A 23,321-nucleotide genomic window follows, 5' to 3' on the forward strand; every position below is an offset into this window, starting at 1 on the left:
TTCTCGAAAATCCCACATTATCGGGAATCATGCGGGTTTTTCTTTAAAAACGCGGGCGAAGCTCCGGGCGATAAGCTAGTTTAGAAATTAAACTCAAAATGAAACATAAAAACTTTATTCATCCAACGGAAATCTTAAGCTTAAATAAAATACATACTTAATATGTATTACCATAATGGTCGTAACAAAATATTTCTTAGGTAAAAATTTACATTCAATAAACTAAAAAAAATATATATAAGTAATTTAAAGAAAATGTACAAAAAACTATCTTGCAATAATATTGAAACAATCATGCATTTTACCATAGGCCATAATATACAATTATCTATAATATAAAAATGAATCGCAAAATGTGTTGGTAAGCGCATAACTCGAGAACGGCTGAACCGATTTCGATAATTCTTTTTTTATTATATTCCTTGAAGTACGAGGATGGTTTTTATGTAGAGAAAACGTAAATATGTACCACGGGCGAAGCCGGGGCGGACCGCTAGTACAGGATAAAAACAGATAAAAAATGAAAAATAGTTAACCTAAATTCAGCACACTTATCAAACTATTGGTTTGGTAAAATTTCTTATGTTCGTTTTATTTAACAAAACACATAAGATAAATGAAATTATCACACAATATTATTGTTGTGTAGATTCATTTGTTTCTGGTACATATTCCCAATAAATTATACCACTTTGTGGTTGAACATTGGAATTACTCTCATCATATCGACCATTATAGTCATTGTCAAGTGTAGTACAATTTTCATAAGTTGTGTAGGTGCCGCTATTGTTATCATTGGTACCACTGTTGTAAGACCCACTGTTGTTATTAATGCCGCTATTATAGGCCCCACTTTCGTTAGTGCCGCTACTGTACGAACCACTATTTTCGTTAGTGCCGCTGTTGTAAGAACCACTGTTATTATTAGTGCCACTGTTGTAAGAACCACTGTTGTTATTAGTGCCGCTATTATAGGCACCACTATCGTTAGTGCCGCTACTGTAAGAACCATTATTGTTATTTGTATCGCTATTAGAGGTGCCACTGCTGTAATTATTACCACTATTGGTAGTACCGCTACTGTATGAACCACTGTTGCTATTACTGGTAGCACTGTTAATGTTGGTACCACTGTTGTTGTTGTTTGTAGCACTGCTATTTTCATTTGTTCCTGTATTAGAAGTACTGCCAACATTGGTATTACTACCACTGGTGTTATAGCTTGTGTTTTCACTGTTTTCTGTATTAGTACCACTATATTGATTATTTTGATTGTTGAAACCATTGCTACCGTTGCTATAGTTACCATTATTACTTGCATTGTTATCATTACTAGCACCATTATTAACAGTAGCACTATTTTTGCTGTCAGTGTTACTAGTACCATAGTTGCTTCCTGTATTCGCGTTACTTTCAGCATTTGCGTTGTTTTCAGAAGTAACTGTTCCACCTGTATTACTACCATCGTTTCCTGTGTTTGTAGAACTATCTGTATTTGTATTACTTGCAGCATTTGCGTTGTTTTCAGAAGATACTGTACCAGTATTACTATTATAGTTGCTTGAATTAGAAGAACTGTCTGTATTCGTATTGGTTTCAGCATTTGCATTACTTCCTCCTGTTACATTATTACCAACATTGGTTGTATCATTATTTTCTTCACCTGAATTCTGTTCACCAGAATTTTGATCATCATCACAAACCCAATTGTCATTATTTGTTAATTCATTGTCGTTATCACTAGTGTTTGTTGGTTGGAACGGTCCAGGGTTACCATTGCATGATTTGATTGTTGTTTTTACATCTTTGTAATGAGTGAGAACTCCTGTAATAATAAAGGGAGGTTTAAAAGCTGTGTTTAAAAGTGTATTGTTTAGAGATTTTTTTTATGTTATATTGGACGTTGGAATTTCGACATCTACAAGATGATATATAAGTATAAGCAGGATTTACAGAGGAAATTTTACCTTGATATCCATTTTTGATCAGAATTGGATGACAAGTCTTCAAGATGCCGTATGAAATAGTAATTCCCACTGTAAAGAAAATAATTTAATAAATTAATTGACTTCGTTTGTTAATAAGCCTTAAAAATCGAAATAAGGCTGAATTTTATATTACTAGCGGTCCGCCACAGCGTGTTTTCTCCACATAAGAACCATCCTCGTACTTCAAGGAATATAATAAAAAAAGGATTATCGAAATCGGTTCAGCCGTTCACGTGATGCCGTGACAACGCGAAACGGGTTTCATTTTTATATAATACGTATATAGATTATGTAACACCTTATAGATAGCTCATCGTAGCAATTAAATATCTTTCTATTGATAAAAATATTCAAAATGACTTACAATTACTTCTGATACCATTCGCAAATCCACCCATAAGAACGCTCACTGAAAAAAATAATGTTAGAAAGAAAGTTAGAAAAGAATTGAAAAACTCGCAAGTAGCATGATAGACCACAGGCCCATGTTGAAAAATTTATGGGTCATTTGAACCACCAGGTGACCTATCTAGAACGATATAAGAGCATAAAATAATAAGATTCAGCACTATTCCGTGACATGTAAGCTGTCCAACTGAGTGCAGATGAGAATTCGAAAGTACAGGTAGAGATTTTTTCCCTGGTCACCTGGTGGTTCAAATGACCCATTAATTTTTCAACATGGGCCTCTTTAGTCTATAATATTTCCACATAAATTGCCTATTAAAATCTTACCATTAATAATAAGAGTGCTGAATGATTTCTGATCAATGTTTTTGCCATCTGAAAATAAACGAGTTTACCTATTCATTAAAATATCTTTATTGTGCATAGTTAATCTAATACTTTTAAATTATTCAAATTAAATTCTTCTTATTAATCTCTTACTTATGTAAGTATCACAAATCTCGATGTTCGTTCTCAAGTTATAGCTAGGTTGATATATATGCAATTATTTTTTTTCTAATGCTTCGTAGAATGGAAGGAAATAAGTCGTCATATAAAGTTCTTACGTTTGTTGTTTTCACTTACCAAGAATATTGGCTAAATCGAGTCCAAATTTGAACATTATGTAGACAAATCCTTTAGTAGAATTGAGTCCTATAAAAATAATAAAATGTTAGTTATTCCTACTAAAGAAGCGAAAAATCTTCAAATCTACGATGCAGGAACATACCTTGTCCATTAGTAAACTTATTTATAAAGTCAATCACCAATTTATTTGAGTTACTAACTCTAAATCTCTCTCGAATATCCTGTATGTTGGTACCGCATCCTTTTATGTTGTATTGTGGAAAATCTCGTGTACAGAACGGAATGTGACCTGTAAATAAAATTATTATGTAATTACAAGCTGCTCCGCGCGGTTTCAGCCCCGTGGCTCCACTCCTGTTGGTCGTGGCGTATCGTTTGTTTGTTTGTTTGAACGCGCTAATCTCGGGGACTACTGGTCCGATTTGAAAAATTCTTTCAGTGTTAGATAGCTCATTTATCGAGGAAAGCTATAGGCTATATATCATCGCGCTACGACCAACAGGAGTGGAGCCTCGGAGGTGAAACCGCGCGGAGCAGCTAGTTTGATAATAAAAGGAACTAAAAATAAAAGAAAAATACTTACTGTTCTTTCCGGACAAACAGATAGATATTCTACTGAGAGCGATTGACACTGAAAAAGAAATGATATAGGCTCTACATTTCTTCTAAAAATGTACCTAAATTGCAAGTTTATTAACTCGCTATTGAAATGAAAGATGATTTAAATCATACATACTTTCATACATAGTTATTATCCAATATTTAAAATTAGAAAAATGTGTGCGTGTACTAGTGTACACACGTAAGAAGTGAAACTTCTTTATGACCTTATTTTTCAAAAAATAATTTACTATATGCAACTTTACAGAAATACGTCGAATCAAAGATGGGCGCGTAACGGAAAAATGTCACGCGTAACGAAAAAATGTTACACTAAATTTTTTTCCAACCCCGATAAAGAAGTTTCACTTCAAAAACTAGACAAAAATGTGTGTTTTTTATTTTTAATGTGTAGTGAAAACTTACTTCGAACAAGAAGGGATCCATCTGAAAAATGAAAAATTATTTAAGAAAAATATAACTTAATTTTATTTACACTTTCCGTTGTATGTTTGTATGCTTAGATAAGTAGACGGCACAGATTTTGATGGGATTATTTAAATAGATAACTAGAGTGATTCAAGAGGAAGATTCCAGTAGGTTTATTAGATATTTACTAGCTGCTCCGCGCGGTTTCACCCCCGTGACTCCGTTCCCGTTGGTCGTAGCGTGACGATATATAGCCTTCCTCGATAAATGAGCTATCTAGCACCGAAAGAATTTTTCAAATCGTATTAGTAGTTCCCGAGATTAGCGCGTTCAGAAAAACAAACAAACTCTTTAGATAAAGCGTGCGAATCCGCGGGAAGAAAGCTATTATCAAATAACTTGAACATGAAAGAAACAGAACTAATACCTATATGAATTATATTCAAACTCAAACTCAAACTCAAACATTTATTTATTCAATTAGACTTCTTCTAGAAGCACTTTTGAAACGTCATTAAGTACATATTTTTAACATTTACCACCGATTCGGAAAGCAGTATCTACGGAGAAGAATCGGCAAGAAACTCCATAGTTGCTCTTTTTAATCATGTCAGATTTACAATTTTACAAATAACATATGTAATATCATAATATATTATCATAATATGCCAAAGAACTGTCCTGTGGTTTTTACGCGACAACCCTCCATGGGTTTTTATCGTCCATAAATTCCTTAATACTGTAATAGGCTCTCTGGACAAGTACATTTTTTATATAAGTTTTAAATTTAGAACTACTAAACTCTTTATGAGGAATTCTGTTGTAAAAGCGTATACTTTGGCCCATAAATGAATTTTTAACTTTAGCTAGCCGGAAAAATGGCATTTCAATTTTATTTCTGTTTCTTGTGTCATAACAATGTCTATCTCCTACTTTTGTGTGTAAGTAAGCGTTATTGTGTACATATAAAATATTATTAAATATATACTGCGACGGTACAGTAAGGATACCAGTATTCTTAAAGAGATCTCTTAGTGAGTCTCGAGCACGCAGATTATATATAGAGCGTATGGCTCTTTTCTGTAATATAAATATAGTTTCTATATCTGCAGCCCTGCCCCATAGCAGAATTCCATAGGACATTATGCTATGAAAGTAGCTAAAGTAAACCAATCTAGCCGTTTCTTCATCGGTGAGATGCCTTATTCTTCTAACTGCATATGCAGCTGAGATGAGCTTAGCAGCGGTGGTGGTAACATGGGCCCCCCATTGAAGCTTCTCATCTAATGTCAAACCAAGAAAAACAGTCGATTCCACAGGGTATAATGCCTCCCCGTTTAAAATAATATTCCTTTTCACCTTTTTTACATTTGGGAGGATAAATTCTACACAATTTGTTTTTATTCATAATTGTTTACGTCCTACTAATATTATAAATGCGAAAGTTTGTGAGGGTGTGTGTGTGTGTGTTTGTTACTCTTTCACGCAAATAGTACTGAACCGATAACAATGAAATTTAGCACACATATACAGGGTATTTTATCCCGGAAATACCACGGGAACGGGAACTATGATACCTACAACTTTTCCTTTGAAAACGCGGGCGAAGCCGCGGGCGAAAATCTAGTTGATTGTAAAATAAATAAATACATTATTAAACTTACATCCATTGTATTTAATATCAATAACTCCGCCAAAGCCTTTCATACCTAAAAAAAAAGAATTTAATATAATTAATTTGTCTGTTTATTTGGCTGTTTCAATACTATGAAATACGCGCAAGCAAAACCGCGGGGTAAGGCTAGATAATGATTAATGTTATTAAATACTTACAGTCTACTACGAATTTGTAGACTCCGTTGATATCCGTTGGTTTTTCTGCAATTTAAAATATTTTTTACGTTAAAAATACTACTAAAGAATACAAAAAAATGTGTGTGTGTACACTAGACACACGTAAGAAGTGAAACTTCTTTATGACCTTATTTTTCAAAAAATAATTTACTACATTTATGCAACTTTACAGAAATACGTCGACTCACGTGTGGTAGGGCTAAGAAAAAGATGGCGCGTAACGGAAAAATGTCAAACAAAAAATGTTACACTAAATTTTTTTCCAACCCCGATAAAGAAGTATCACTTCAAAGAATAACTTTTTCTTACTGCTAATGATTAAAACTCACGATTATACGATTAAAATACTATTAAAGAAAACAAATTGACTATTTCGTACTGCTTATGATTAAAATAGGGATTCTAGCTTACTTTATACCATTGTTACTATAAACAACTACACTCACAATGTCAAAAAATGTCCGAATGTCCATTCATTGAAATTAACACCTTATTTCGTGGCAATAATGTTCAAAGTCTATTGTATCACTCATTAGAAGCTAATACACACATAGGCAGAGTTTTGTTTCATACAATTTAAAGCGTGATTGTGAGTTGTGAGTTTAGTTGTTTATTGTAATTTTTACGTCAATGGTTTTTAGTAAAAATCTAATTCGCTACGTCTCTGTTACTATTTTGTAAATAATTATAAACTAAATAATAAATAAAAATCGTTTATTAAGGAAAAATACATAAATACAAAACAATTTAGACACGACGATCGCCTCAACTAGGAATACACCTGTGCTAGAGACGATCGACACCTTCCTCTCCAGACTCAGCCAGTATTAATTATTAAGTAAATTAAATCAAAATCAGTTAGTTGTTATACAGATCAATTGATTGTTATTACATAAAAGATAATAAATAATAATCATACTTACTATAGACCAAGAGAGATTTATGTGTTTGTGCGTCGCATACATCTGTGTTGGCTGTAATGAAAAACGTTAATATTTTTTAAGAAATGAATAGTTAGGCAAGAAGCAAAATAGAATTGTACAAAATTTTAATCATATCGTTTGAATAGTTTTGTAGTTTGCTTTGCAATTGTAGAATCTTTATTTTAATAACACTGCAATACTGCTATAAAAACACGAGAGTGCTTGTGATAATAAGTGAATGATAACCTTTTTCACGAAAGGGCTGATGGCATTAACAAAATTTGTCTAGATTTATTTTTCGACTTGTATCGTACTTCTTGTACTGCATATTTTATAGGAGCTATATCTTTATCCCGATAGTGAAATTAGTATCGAAAATACGTTTTATAATAAGTATACTTACGTTTGAAAATCTTAAAAATGAAACTTAGTACCCCTGATATCGTTATTCTTAGCTGAAAACAAATATAAAATTAATTAGTTGATATGTCAATATGATTAATGAACATTATGACATCAAATTAAAGCCTTACCTTGCCTTTACCGTGTCCATTTGCTGTATTACTATTACCACCTGCATTTTGATTACCCCCAGTATTTATATTACCACCAGCGTTATTACCACCAGTATTAACATTACCACCACTGTTATTATCACCAGTATCTACATCTGTATCTTGATCATCATCAACATCCCAATTATTATTATTAGTTAAATCAGCATCATCATCATTGTTATTGTCAGGTTTGAAGGGACCAGGGCTACCGTTGCATTTGTCAATTCTTGTTTTTACGTCCTTCCAATGGGTGAGAACTCCTGTAACGTTTTTGATTATGTTTTAGGTGACTGATAGAGCATGTTTTTATTTTATGAGTTTATATAAAAGGTGATGTATATGATATTTATTACAAAAAAACAACATTCGTAAGTTCCACTGTAGGTTTGTTTATTTGTTACCTTATTTTATGTTATTTCCAGAATGACTGGGCCGATTTTTATCTCAAAATCAAACATTTATTTATTCAATTAGACTAACTACTTATAAAAGCACTTTTAAATCGCCATAACATATTTTTAACATTGATCATCGATTCGGAAAGCAGTATATATGGAGAAGAACGCTAACGGATAGATAAAATATTAAGTATGTGGCTACTTGTTTTAAAATAAGTATAGGTCGGGTCATGTAAAAAGAACGCTGACGGTTAAGCTGCGCATTGGCGATTTATTGGTCTATTTGGTGTTATGAGGTGGTATAAGAATAACAAATATGTAGTTGCGAAGCCACGACTCGAGAGCCTACTTCAACAATAAAATAAGCAGCAAATAACTTTCGTGCTAAACTCGATACATGCCAAAACACACCCCATCACTTTCATCCAGCGTTCTTTTTAACTTACGTTACCTTGATATCCATTGTTTTGTAATATAGGATGACAGGTCTTCAAAATGCCGTATGATATGGTAATTCCCACTGTAGAAAACATTGTACTTAGTGTAATGTAGTAAAAAGGTTGTGTTAGATATATTATATTATTAGAATTACAATGTATAAATTGTTCAAATAAATAAACGGATTGGCGTGAAAGGATGCGGGTTCGAATCCCGCCTTGTGATCGAATTTTTTCTATTCTTTATAAATTTATAAATAAATAGACGTCACGAAGACATTAACACAATTGAAATCTTGGCATAATACAATAAAATATAAGATAGATAAATAATTAATAATTTTTGTGCTTTCTTCTCATATCCTACTAATAAATACATATTATAAGCGCGAAAGTTTGTGAGGATAGGTGGAAGGATGGATGTTTGTCATTCTTTTACGTAAAAACTACTTAGCCGATTGCAATGAAATTTGGTATATATATAGGTAGCTGAAAACCCAGAATAAGACATAGCCTTTTTATACCGGAAATACCTCAGGAACGGGAACTATGCGGATTTTTCGGAAAACGCGGGCGAAAATCTAGTAATACAGTAGCACCTCTATATGTCAAGGGAGACGCCAAAAAATTCGAGTTATAGAGTTTTCAACTTATGGAGGATTTCGACTTAGGCGGATTTTGATTCGAAATAAAGAGTTTGAGGTTATTCTTATAAATTTTGAGCTATAACGGTAAAATAAATAAAAATTCAACTTGCAAAGGTGACAAACATATCTTCTTATCTTATATATAAAAATGAATCGCAAAATGTGTTGGTAAGCGCATAACTCGAGAACGGCTAAACCGATTTCGATAATTCTTTTTTTATTATATTCCTTGAAGTACGAGGATGGTTCTTATGTAGAGAACACGTAAATATTATGTACCACGGGCGAAGCCGGGGTGGACCGCTAGTTACATATATAACTACTTACAATCTGTTCTGATTCCATTACCGAAGGCGCCCATGAGAATGCTCACTGAAAAAAGTGAAATTATTGTTTTCATATAGGTACCGTTAAATAATAATTATAATATAGAGAGGCTTATTACATGTGATAGATATTACCATTGATACATCTTACCATTAACAATAAGAATGCTGAATGTCTTCTGATCGATATTTTGGCCATCTGAAAATAATAATATACAAGTTAAAGACAATTTAAAAGTTCAATCTTTGTAAACATTCAAATTTCAAATTGTTTAATGCATGAAATGGTTAAATAATTTTAATATTTATTTTATTTTATTACATCTATTATCTTACCATCAAGTATTTTTGATAAATCAAGACCAATATTAAATATAACATAGACGAGTCCCTTCGTCGATTTGAGCCCTGAAAAAAAAACAAATGAATGCCCCATTTATAAATAATATAACATCATGCTGCAAACAATAAAAAAAAGGAAAACATTGGATAAGCTTTAAAAAATATTACTTTTGAAAGCTGACGAAGTTGCATACTTCAGCTAGTATATTAAATTAATTAAAAAGAACAATTTTATTAATAATATTGATGTACAAAAAAAAAATCGTATATTATAAGGTCGACAATTAAGTGTCTGTTGTATAAAACATACATTGTACCTTAATTCGTAGCAGAAATGTTGAAAGTCTACAGGCATAAACAGAGTTTTATTTCGAACAATTTTTGAGCGTGATTGTGAGTGAAATTGTTTATTGACTCACAATATCTGTTGAAAAGGTACTTCCATATAAATAAATAAATATATATTTCAGGACAATTTTCACACACGGCCTGATCCCATACTAAGCTTTCGCTTGTGCCTATGGAAACCAGATGGCTGATAAATATACATATGTAATTTTAAATAAATACTTATAATTAACACCCAGACACAGAGTAAACATCTATGTTCATCACACAAATATTTGTGGGTGGGAATCGAACACGACCTCTGGCTTGGAAGGCAGGGTCACTACCAACCAAGCCAATCGGTCAGTCTAGGCAGCTGAATACATTTGAACTATATTCTTGTAAAAAAATATATTTTGTTACTTACCCAGTCCATTAGTAAACTTGTTAATGAAATCAAGCACTAATTTATGTGAATTGTTCACATTGAATCTCGTTCTAATGTCATGTATGTTGCTCCCACATCCCTTTACACCGAATTGAGGGAAGTCACGGGAGCAGAGGTGGACGTTTTCTGCAAATTATACAGGGTTACTTGTAAAACACCAGCAACCTCGCAGGACAAGATAGCTAACATTATAAGTATGTAACAACATTTGTTCTACGACTATTGGCATAACGCAATAAATTATTTTTAATTGATTTTTTAAGTTTTTATTGTACTCTCCTAACATTTGTAACTATGTTCTATTCATTATATAGAAAGGACGACGCGACGCCCGCGCACGCTTCTTCCCCCTCTCGTTCGCTTCTTGTTTACGTAATTTTTGGGATGCGCGTAGAGTTTATAATAACATTCAAACGGAAAATTAAATGAATATTTATTTTTGTATGAAAATAAAATCTAACAAATTATCAAAAGTCGTAGAACAAATGTTGTTACTTATGATGTTAGCTATCTTGTCCTGCGAGGTTGCTGGTGTTTTACAAGTAACCCTGTATATTGAAGATGCTATATACCTAGGTGTTTCTTATTTTATTTTATCAAATAACAATTTAATTAGATTAATAAATCGTCGGATGCGTTTTAATTGTGAGAGCGATGTTAGTTTATCCGTGGTTAATCCTATCCTATCCTACTTAATATTATGAATGCGAAAGTTGGTAAGGATGGATGTATGTGTGTGTTTATGATTACAATGAAATTTAGCACGTATAGAGGGTAACTTGGATTAACACATAGGATAGGTAGCACGGGAACGGGAACTATGCGTGTTTTTCTTTGAAAACGCGGGTGAAGCCGCGGGCGGAAAGCTAGTTTAGTAGTTCAATATAAAAAGCAAAATGAATGTTCTATATCATTATGGAAATGAAAATTTTACAGGCACGCATTTTTTTTAATTAAAGAGGTATCGCACCAGTAAGTTATCATTTTGGAATAAATGAAAAAAATGTGTACATGTGTGTGTGCACACACACACGTGTACACATTTTTACACGTGTACACGTACCATGTGTGTAGATGAAGTAATAGAAAGAAACAATACGAACTGTGTTTTCCAGATAGACAGACTGAAATTCTGCTCAAAGCGATTGATACTGAAAAGAAAGTAATTACACGTAAAAAAAATACTTTTATAAAATTATATTTTAATTTTTAATACTTACTTAAAAAAATATATTGATTTATAGGTATCTACTATCTAGTTCAATAAAAAACATTTAAAACTTACTTCTAGTCAGTAGAGATCCATCTGTAAATTAGGTTAAAAAAAATTAGGCATTAGAAAATTATGTATAATTACATAATTACATAGCAAAAATTATATATTTTTAACTTAGAAAAATTGTGGTAATATACAAAAAATTGTGTAATAATACTAGACTAATTACCTACACATTTTGAACTCTTAATCAACTAAAAGATTTTACATATTACGGTGCATTTACATTAAACGAACATAGAGCTAGAGCAAGAGCATTATTTCGTGATCTTGTAATGTACTACTCGACCAAGCCAACTAGACGCTCGGGTGGAATGCGGCCTCCCCGCCCGCTTACCGCCTCAGGTACCGCGTTCGCCTTAGTACGGTTCGCAGCATCGACGCATTCGTACGTTTCGCATCGCTAGTTATTTCTGTACTTTTTATTATTAATCGTTAAAGCTTGTTGTTGACTGTTAAGTTTTTCGTTGTTATTTGTTTAAGTTTTTACTGTGTTGTTATTCATAGACAGCCCTCGAAATGGGGAAAAATAAGACTATTCATAGCGGAGAGCGAACAGTGATATTATTAATATTTTTTTTTTGCTATCTGTACCCGAGACATGGGCGGGTGACGTCACAGTTGAAAAGGGTCTAGTTGGCTTGGTCGAGTAGTAAATGAAAACTCGTATTCAGTGTTGTTCAGTATTAGAACATAATATAATCTTTTCGAACGCTCAACGCACTAAGAACAACGAAAGAATGCTCTACGCCTGTTTACACTATAAGAATTTGACATAGTGGGGTTAGAATGAGTATTCGCTCGTTTGATAAAAATGCATCGCCTATACAGTGCCACAAACTTATCTGACCCGATGGCAAAAACTGGAACTACGTGCCGCCATTTTGAAATGTCACATTTTCACAGACTTTTCATACGAAATATTTTGTTTATATAAAAGAAAGCGACATCAGTGACACTGTCACCGGGTCAGATAAGTTTGTGGCACTATACAAAGCTTCTTTGCGTGACCTGTCAAAATGACATTTCACGCATAAAAAAAAGAAAAATATTTTTTATACTTACATCCGCTATATTTCTTATCTATAACACCGCCAATCCCTTTGCACACTATAATAAAATTATAATTAGGTACTTTAATACATGTTTAATAGTAACTGAACTGGTGATCTTGTGGAAAAAGCAAACAACAAAAAAGGATAATATTTTCTAGTGTTTGATTTTACGCGAGTATTATACCTACATTTAGAAATTAAAGATTTTAACGGATGTTAAACGCGATTTATTCATTATTTTATTATGTCTCTCTCCATTACTATCCCGATGTTTCGCAAACTGTGCGAAACGTCGGGATAGTAATATAATGAATTAATCGCGTTTAAAATCTGTTTAAATTATTAATTTCTAAAACAGGATAAGTCAAAACGGTCCATCTTGCCGAGACCAAGGGAAATAGGGATTAGTTTAAACAGACTTCCAAAATTATTATTAGAGTATTATTCTATAGATATTGTACTTACAATCTATCACTAAGTTGTACACTCCATCGATGTGAGTTGGTTTTTCTGTAAAAAAATGTTACCTAAATATATAAAAAATGATTGAACTGATTTTAGTATATTTTGTTACGCTGATATATTAGAATTGATCACGCGACTGATGTCACGGGAAGAAACTTATATGTAAATACTAGCGGCCCGCCCCGGCTTCGCCCGTGGTACATATGAAAAATAGATGTTGGCCGATTCTCAGACTTACCCGATATGCACAGAAAATTTCATGAGAATCGGTCCACCCGTTTCGGAGGAGTATGCAGACTAACATTGTGACACGAGAATTTTATATATAAGATATATGTATGATAACGGAAATGTATGTAATCCGTCATTGTATACAATTCCTAGGAAGCATTTACTTTATACATTTCCTAATACGATATTGGAATTATATACAATTCCGAGAAAAATTATACATTTCCTAGGATATCTATGCATTAAATAGTTTATTAAACAATATTTTATACATTTCCTAAATGGTATCGGCATTGTACACATTTCCTAGGATTTGTATACAATTCCTTGATTTCATACATTTCCGGTAACATGTATATTACTTATATCAAATTATCTAATACTTACTGTAACTTAGAAGTGAATTTTGAGTTTGTTCATCACAGATGTCTGGATTAGCTGTAAAATAAAGAGATTATTGTATAAAAGTCAACTATGAATAAATCTATACTAATATTATAAAGCTGAAGAGTTTGTTTGTTTGTTTGCTTGAACGCGCGTAATCTCAGGAATTACTGGTCAGATTTGAAAAATTATTTCGGTGTTAGATACCTCATTTATCGAGGAAGGCTTATAGGCTATATGTATATCATCACGCTATGATCAACAGGAGTGGAGTAATGCGAGTGAAACCGCGGGGAACATCTAGTAAATATATAATGTGACATTAAAGGAGTGATTTTGCGTATATGTATCTAATTAAGTAGAGAAAATTGCTGCTTTAAAGAAAATGTATTTGAAGTTTTATTAAGAACCACGTAAATTCTGTAAAATATGTAACAACAAAAAGGAATATATACTTACGTCTGTGTTTTTTGAAAAGAAAGCTCAATGCGCCTGAAATGCTCACTCTTGGCTAGAAAAGTTAAAATAAATTACAACGTTTACAACATAAAAATAATATTTTTTTACAACAATTACAACATAAAAATAATATTTTATTTATTTAAGGGCCGATTTTTCAATCCTTGGATAAAACTTATTCGTCGAATAATGTATAAAACCACCATTTTAAAAACGTATTCTAATTGCCCGTATTTGACAGTTTACGTGACATTTTAATATTATCGTGTAATACTTTATTGGACGGATAAGTTTTATCCAAGCATTGAAAAATCGGCCCTAAGTTATGTTTGGAATGTGGCTTAAGGGTGCTTTTCCACCAATAATGTGCGAAGATAACCAATAGTATCGCTTCAAACTAAATGAAGCGATAATATTGGTTATTTACAAACACATTCCTCGCTACACATCCTCGCACATTATTGCTGAAAAAGCACCCTTAATGTTTCACAAATAATCACTTATTTTTTATTTGTTGCATTTATATGATAAAATATCCATACTAAAAGACTAATCCATACTAATATTATAAATGCGAAAGTAACTCTGTCTGTCTGTCTGTTACTCAATCACGCCTTAACTACTGAACCAATTTGCATGAAATTTGGTATAGAGATATTTTGATACCCGAGAAAGGAAATTCCGGAAATCCCACAGGAACGGGAACTATGCGGGTTTTTCTTTGACTGCGCGGGCGAAGCTGCGGGTGGAAAGCTAGTTAACTATAAATATAGATTTGTAGTACCTTCGATCCATGATGTTTTCCGATTCCATGATGTCCATGAAGGAAGGTTGGTGTACATGACACTACTGCCACCTATAATATGAACAATTTAGTATTTTCTGATGTTTGATTTTACGCGAGTGTTATACATTTAGAAATTAAAGACTTTTTAACGGATTTTAAACGCGATTTATTCATTCTATTATTTTCCCGACGTTTCGAACACTTTACAGTTTACAGCGAGCGTGGTCACGGGGAGACTGACAAATAGGAATACATATACATATAGAAATAATAGAATGAATAAATCGCGTTTAAAATCCGTTAAAAAGTCTTTAATTTCTAAATGAACAATTTATTTTATTTTATAGGAGTTAGTTCTTGTAGCAGCTCCACCTATGTTTTAATATATACTAATATAATATTGTAATACTGTGCTAAAGCTGAAGAGTTTGTTTGTTTGCTTGTTGTTTGTTTGAACGCGCTAATCTCAGGAACTACTTATCCTATTTGATAAATTCTTTCGGTGTTAGATAGTCCATTTATCGAGGAAGGCTATAGGGCATAGGCTATAGAGGGTGTCCCACAATTGGTATACTAAGCGCGAAGGAACTTGTAGTTTTGCATACACTGATCACGTAAAAAATACATAAACAACAAAATTACGTTAAAAAATTTTTGATAATTTTTTCCTGAAAATCCATGTTTTCTTCTCTAGCTTCGCGCAGCCGGCATATACCGCTTCTCTAATGTGAGCATTTTGTCTATGAAAACATAATCTTAAACGATAGCTCACGTGCTAGTGGCAAAAATGGGCGGGTTGCTTGTTATGGGTGTACACATAGAGTTTTAAGAATTCATCTATTTGAAAAAATGCGTCTGGAATTTTTTAAGTATTTTTTACGTACTCAGCGTGTGCAAAACTATAACCTCCTTTGAGCTTAGTATACCAACAGTGGGACACCCTATATATCATCACGCTAAGACTAACAGGAGCGGAGCACTGCGGGTAAAACTGTACGGCACAGCTAGTTTAAAAAATAAAGCCCATACTTAGGAACATAGATTGTAGAAACATAAAGTCACTAGAAAAAAATCAAAGTGATAATCTTACCAATCTTGACAATTTTTTTTATTATTACTTTAATTTTTCTTATAGATAATTGTGTAATTTCTCTCCCAAAGAACCAACCTCGTACTTCAAGGAATATTATAAAAAATAATTAACGAAATCGGTTCAGCCGTTCTCCGGTTATGCGCTTACCAACACATTTTGCGATTCATTTTTAGCAAATTTTTAGATATATGTATTATACAAGTTGTACTTACTAAACCCAGCAGAAATACAATTTTTAAACGCATGATACGTGTTAAAATTAAAAATTATAATACATTGCACTTCTGTTGTCGACTTATATATAAAAAAATTACAATGCTGTTAGCACAGATGGTACGTAAATCATTATTGATAATTAAAACAATATACTATGGAAAATTAATTTAATAATTTGGTTCTTCAATAATTCCACTGTGACTAGAGGTAAGTTTTTTTAGAATATGTTGATGAGCATACTTCACTACATAGTATAAAACAAAGTCGCTTTCTCTGTCCCTATGTATGTTTAAATCTTTAAAACTACGCAACGCATTTTGATGTGGTTTTTTAATGGATAGAGTGATTCAACAGGAAGGTTTTAGTATATCATTTATTATATTTTAGACAAAGCGAGTAAAGCCGCGGGTGGGAAGCTAGTATACCTACTAATATTATAAAGCAGAAGAGTTTGTTTGTTTGTACGCGCTAATCTTAGGAACAACAGATCCGATTTGAAAAACTCTTTTGGTGTTAGATAGTCAATATATCATCACGCTAAGACCAATAGAAGCGGAGCAATGCGGGTAAAACCGGGGCACAGCTAGAGTGGGTAAAAGTACTAGCTTTCCACCCGCGGCATCGCCCGCGCAGTCAAAGAAAACCCCGCATATTTCCCGTTCCCGTGGGATTTCCGGGATAAAACCTATCCTATCTCCCGGGGTAAAAAGTAGCCTATGTCCTTTCTCAGGTATCAAAATATCTCTATACCAAATTTCATGCAAATTGGTTCAGTAGTTAAGGCGTGATTGAGTAACAGACAGACAGACAGAGTTACTTTCGCATTTATAATATTAGTATGGATAAATATTCATAGTTATACATAATAAAAACAATTATAAGTATATACAAACATGTTTTTTTCTTTATATTCGTATAAAATAACAATCGTATTTTTATTTTTTTTTCAACTTATCGATAACTAATTATTTTAATGAATTACAGCTGTGTTTGTTTTATGATAAAGGTGTATAATATTTTGTTGATATAACGTCAATAATTGCAATTTCAATGAAATAATATTATTCTGCACTTTGCGTACCTATGTACCTATCACTACATAGTATAAAACAAATTCGCTTTCTCTGTCCCTATGTCCCTTTAAACAACGCAACGGATTTTGATGCGGTTTTTTCAATAGATAAAGTGATTCAAGAGGAAGGTTTTAGTATATAATTCATTAGATTTTAGACAAAGCGGGCGAAGCCGCGGGCGGTAAGCTAAATCAGTGATAGCCAATAGTTTTTCTGATTAGAAGAGATCACTTTTAAGTGATAAGGGTGCCTAATAATTTGTATTCATCATCATCAGTCCATATTTTAATACTAGCGGTCCGCCCCGTCTTCGCCCGTGGTACCTACATGTTTAAACTATCCTATCTCTCAAGTTGGATCGAACTGCACATGGTGTGCGAATTTTATTATAATCGGTTAAGTGGTTTAGGAGTCCATTGAGGACAAACATTGTGACACGAGATTTATATTAAGATTATGTTCCCACTACTAGGAACACGGGCCTCCTATGAGGTAACAGGCCATAATCCAGCAGCAACAGCCAGCGTGGTGGCCGGCGCCCGGCGGCGGCAGATGTCACATATTGTCGTCGAACCAAGAAGCTTATATCTAATACACTGGAGATTGCACTATGAACGTTTACTTGTCACGGGAAGGTATGACCTTGAATGACGCCTGGTTGTTCCTTGCCAACTTGCCAAGGGTGTGAAAGGGACAAAAAAACAACCAGGCGTCATTCAAGGTCATACCTTCCCGTGACAAGTAAACGTTCATAGTGCAATCTCCAGTGTATTAGATATAAGCTTCTTGCGTCGAACTTTTGATTATTTAGCATGCCATTTTCCTTACGATGTTTTCTTTCACAATTACTATTGGTTATCTACAAACACATTCCTCGCTACACATCCTCGGACACGTAGTATATTATTATTAGTCTGTGCTCGCACATTATTGGTGGAAACTGGAAAAGCATAATGCGTAGCGTAGATTCATTGAAAATCTATTTCTTTTTGACATTTAACTTTTTATCAACTTGTTTTAAATCTCAGGCAATTATCATTTATCATGGATATATACAATATACATATTATAAATTAAACAACTAGAAATTATGTTATTTATCAGACAGAGGTGGTTCACATAACTTAACAGTGTGGCCCGATTTTAATAAACTTTTTTCTTTTCGATTGGGCAATGGGCATGTCTTGACATTGGTCGGATTTAATTTTGGAAAAAAATCAATCAAATTTTTTTAAATGACGAGTGTTTTGTGTTTATATTTTAACTCTTTAGTGATATAAAAGAAACACCTATTTACAATACTTATAATGAAATAAAAGACAATCCAATTTAAGTGTATAATTTTTATTATAACAAACAAAAATTAGACATGACGAGTATCTTTATTAAAGTTTCTGTATAATGCTGGGTTTTCTGTAGTTTCCAACGTTGTCGGGTATCGGGTTACCTGTAACATAATAAAACATATTTTAGTAAATAAAAACAGAGCCATCTAGTAAGCAAAATTAATAAAATCAGACAAATTATAAGCACAGCTGATATAACACTTATTTTGATTACCACCAAGAAGCTTATATCTAATACACTGGAGATTGCACTATGAACGTTTACTTGTCACGGGAAGGTATGACCTTAAATGAAGCCTGGTTGTACCTTCATCCCTTTCACACCAACTTGCCAAGTTAGGTGTGAAAGGGACAAAAAAACAACCAGGCGTCATTCAAGGTCATACCTTCCCGTGACAAGTAAACAGTAAACGTTCATAGTGCAATCTCCAGTGTATTAGATATAAGCTTCTTGATTACCACTAATTTATCGTTTTAACATACGTAATACCACAGACTAATAATAATATACTACTTATACAAGTAATATACCTATTACATATTTTAAATCACGGTAAAAGTAAATGTATACAAGATGAATACTTTTATTATATGTCAGATCCCGCCCGCGGCTTCGCCCGCATAGTTCGCGTTCCAAGTTATTCTCGATATGTGTGCTAAATTGCATTGTAATCGGTTGACCGCAGTTTTTGTGTGAAGGAGTAACAATAACAAACATACAAACTTTAGCATTACCATTATGTTAGTAGAGGAAAGATTTGTACTGAAATTTACGTTTTTTATTTAAATTTATTGGGTCAAAAAATCCGAATAAGAATTTTGGAATGGTAAAAGTGTTTGAAAAATTCAATAATACTTTACTTGATGCGAACTATGTGTAGTATATATTTTCTCTGAAGCGTCCATAGCCTGCATTGTGGACATTGAGTTATCATCAGGCGATATCGATTTGATGATACCGTGGATTGCAAGCCTGAAGAAATAATTACATTTTAAACAGAGTATTTAGTTTTTGACGATTATTCTAGGTAGTGGTAGAAATGACCTTCCGAATCTGCGGTAAACGTTCTTAATTAGTATCTACTTGTAAAAATTATATCAAAATTTTTAAAGTAAACCTTCTTACGGCACGTTGAGAGAAAAATTTCAAGGTCGCACAATACCGTCATGTCATGGAGTAAGGGCGTATTCAGAAAGAAAGCTTGAAACTTATAAGCGCTTATCGGCGCTTGTCATGTTCATATATTTTCCTGTCAGTTGACAGGAAAATGACAGGAAAATATATGAACATGACAAGCGCCGATAAGCGCTTATAAGTTTCAAGCTTTCTTTCTGAATACGCCCTAAGGCGACGATTTTGGTATCTTTGAATCTTGCCCAATACCATATTTTTTACTTCTGCGCAGGTGAAGACCAGCGCTTAAGAAATTTGCCGCTCAATGTTAACTGCCAGTGTCACTGTCAAAGTCACTGTTAACGTCACTGTCAATGTCAAAATCAATGTCAACTCACCCACTATATTCAAAGCCAAGGTCCACCATCCTATTCCTCATATTAAGTGATAGAGTGGGGTTCAATCTGATGTACTGCTCTAGTCGTTCCACACCGGACATGTTGTGTGTGTGCTGTCGTACTATTGGCTTGCGGTGGATGCCGATGTATTTGCTGTTGAAATTACATAAAAGTAGCATGATGAGACGAACGAATAGCGTGGGCATGAAGACTGTTGGTGAAAAAATATCTAATAACTAATTTTGCGCCGCGGTTTCACCCGCATTGCTCCGCTCCTGTTGGTCTCCGTCTGATGATAATAGCCTATAGCCTTCCTCGATAAAAGGGGTAACTAACACCGAAAGAATTGTTCAAATCGGACCAGTAGTTCCTGATAATAGCGCGTTCAAACAAACAAACTCGTCAGCTTAATAATATTAAGTATATATTTCAAGTCATAAGTCATATCAAAAAAATCATGTACGTGTAATAATCTCCACTAGTCGACCGTGTACGTAGCACCCCATTCGTCGAGTTATCGCACACCACTTGATCGACCCTTTCCTTCAGTTTTTTACCGTAGTAGAATGAATACTGGAGCATAGCCACTTTTAATTTCTCGTGTAGTGTTGACAGCTGAAAGATTTAAGATAGACATTAGAAGTCTGTGGTATTACCACAAAACAATTTAAACACAGCCTAACTTTAAACCAGGGATCTGTCACTTTAATTCTTCTTTAATTGTTGTCTATGTAAAATACGACATAGCCAGATTTAAGAGAACCCGCGCTTAAAGTTAAACCCTGTCTAAAGTTTTTTGCGGTAAGACATTTGTTTTTTTGTCATAAATTAAAGAAACAATTTTGCGTCAAGAAGCATATAAAACTATATATTTAATTCGTTAAATAATAAGTCATTTTTAAAGTGAAACTTCTTTAACGGGGTTGGAAAAAAATTTAGTGTAACATTTTTTCGTTACGCGTGACATTTTTCCGTTACGCGCCATCTTTGATTCGTGTACTTCTGTAAAGTTGCATATAGTAAATTATTTTTTGAAAAATAAGGTCATAAAGAAGTTTCACTTCTTACGTGTGTACACTAGAACACGCACACATAGTTTTCATAATTTGAATGCTTTTACTCTCACATGAATATTATAAAGATCCCTATGGAATACAAATAAGAATTTAAAAAAAAAAACGCGCGCTGTGCGCATTTTACTGGGTTGCCAAGTGATTTGTCGTCTTTCATTGTAAAATACCTTAGATCATAAGTAAAAAACACAGAGTATTTTTATAACTTAATTTATCTATATTAAGTAGGGAATTATCTATACAAATATTATAAAGAGGAAAGGTTTGATTTTTTGTTTGTTTGTTTGTATGAATTGAATAGGCTCCGAAACTACTTGGCAGATTTGAAAAATTCTTTCACTGTTGGAAAGCTACATCATTTCTGAGTGACATAGGCTAGGTTTTATCCCGGAAATTCCACGGGAACGGGAACTATGCGGGTTTTTTTTTGAAAACGCGGGCGAAGAAAGCTAGTGTTAAATAATCAACTTACTTCTTCATTCAATATTTGTATGTAATCCGGAGTTTTTCTGAATCGAAGTAAAACTGACTTCAAATCTTGACCGTAAATCTTTCTAGCTTCAGAATCGACATCGTATTTTCTTGATCTAGATTCACTTAGTAATACTAAAAAAATAATAATTTATGAATCACAATGTATTTAATACTAGTTAACTGTGCACCGCGGTTTCACCCGCGTCTCCGCTCCTGTTGGTCTTAGCGTAATGATAGCTAGCCTATAAAAGCCTCCCTCGATTCTTGGGCTATCTAACACCGTAAGAATTTTTTAAACGAACAAACAAACTCTTCGGCTTTATAATATTAGTATAGATTAAGCTGAAGAGTTTGTTTATTTGTTTGAACGCGCTAATCTCAAAAACTACTGATCCGATTTGAAAAATTCTTTCGGTGTTAGATAGCCCATTTATTGAGGAAGGCTATAGGTTATATATCATTACTCTAAGACCAACAGGAGCGGAGCCACGCGAGTGAAACCGCGAAGCGCTGCTAGTATGAAATATCGACCATAATTTATTTTGCGACCACCTTTAATTCAACATAGCAAGATGAAAAGGTGTTTATAGAGAAGTATGTTTTTATTCATATGAATTATGAATAAAACTTACCTAATATACACACTATTCCAAACCAGTGTACTGAAATCATTTTTGAACCACGTAAAACGTTTATTCGAATTTTATCGTATATTTTACGATGTAAAAGTAAAATTATGGTATTTGAGGCTCAATTTATATTAAAACACAAGGATGATGCAATCACTTTTATTTGACACAACAAACTGACATACGATCGGTGACATTATTTGTGTGTACCCTCACTAATATACTACAATCCCTCCACCTTTAGTTACAACTTAATGACTAGGTATTACAAAAATTTACGTTTTTTACGTATACGCAAAGGATATCTACGAGGTGTCAACTGATCGTCACTCCGGGGGTCTATAGGGGCGGAAGGAGAACTCACGCTAGTAGTGACAGAGCTTCCTTCAGAATCTGAGCCAACTGGTACCGACTCACTCCTCTCCTCCTCTACCTGTTCTTGTTGAGGAGCTGGCGATGACAAGACGTTTGAATCATGAGGAACCCCCTGCAATTGCGGTGGATCTTGTTCCGTAACATGTTCCCCAGGAACTGAAGATTCAGTCACCTCATTAGAAGTGTAGTCCCCGAAGCAACTCACATCATCAGAAACATGTTCATTGTATTTTTTAGAACCCTTATAAATCAAAATTTGGTCTATATGTTTGCGAACGTAGACATTTTGTTCTGGTACATAAACCAAATACATCCTTGAGCCAATGTTTTTCTTAATTATACCAAATTTATAAGTATGTTTGGTTCCATTTTTATAATAGTGTTTAAACAAAACTTCATCTCCGGTTTTAAATATAATTTTACGATGACCCCCATAGGCGTTACTTTGTGAAATCTGTTTAGCATGAACATTATCCTTAATGACACTTGACAAAGACTCTGAGGTTGGTGAAGTGCCACCAGCCACCGTACTACGTTCACAAAGTAAATCTAAACGGCAACG

General features: G+C 33.5%; 2 protein-coding genes and 1 long non-coding RNA gene across 3 annotated transcripts; all 3 read right to left on the reverse strand.

Annotated features, from left to right (window-relative positions):
* Nucleotides 1–444: 444 nt before the first annotated feature.
* Nucleotides 445–5,738, reverse strand: LOC149474999 (uncharacterized). The gene is made up of 9 exons (XM_089713876.1): nt 5,717–5,738; nt 4,050–4,070; nt 3,607–3,654; nt 3,166–3,312; nt 3,021–3,089; nt 2,724–2,771; nt 2,353–2,397; nt 1,968–2,036; nt 445–1,825 (listed from the first exon to the last, which is right to left on the reverse strand). Coding segments are annotated over exons 2-9 (1,617 nt in total). The 5' UTR covers nt 4,051–4,070; nt 5,717–5,738; the 3' UTR covers nt 445–635.
* A 141-nt stretch (nt 5,739–5,879) lies between these two features.
* Nucleotides 5,880–7,438, reverse strand: LOC149475000 (uncharacterized). The gene is made up of 4 exons (XR_016318162.1): nt 7,363–7,438; nt 7,233–7,284; nt 6,830–6,880; nt 5,880–5,930 (listed from the first exon to the last, which is right to left on the reverse strand). It is a non-coding gene; the product is annotated as an uncharacterized LOC149475000 (long non-coding RNA).
* Nucleotides 7,439–18,713: 11,275 nt separating this feature from the next.
* On the reverse strand, nt 18,714–22,427 carry LOC149475001 (uncharacterized). The gene is made up of 6 exons (XM_089713932.1): nt 22,388–22,427; nt 21,754–21,887; nt 20,672–20,823; nt 20,209–20,361; nt 19,558–19,669; nt 18,714–18,797 (listed from the first exon to the last, which is right to left on the reverse strand). The coding sequence occupies exons 1-6, from the start codon at nt 22,425–22,427 to the stop codon at nt 18,714–18,716; spliced, it is 675 nt and encodes a 224-aa protein (XP_089570058.1).
* Nucleotides 22,428–23,321: the final 894 nt, after the last annotated feature.

This window comes from Colias philodice, chromosome 31 (genome assembly GCF_061535455.1).
Source record: "Colias philodice isolate Cphi_HAF_F1 chromosome 31, ilColPhil1 Martin Lab GWU primary, whole genome shotgun sequence".
NCBI classification, from domain to species: domain Eukaryota; kingdom Metazoa; phylum Arthropoda; class Insecta; order Lepidoptera; family Pieridae; genus Colias; species Colias philodice.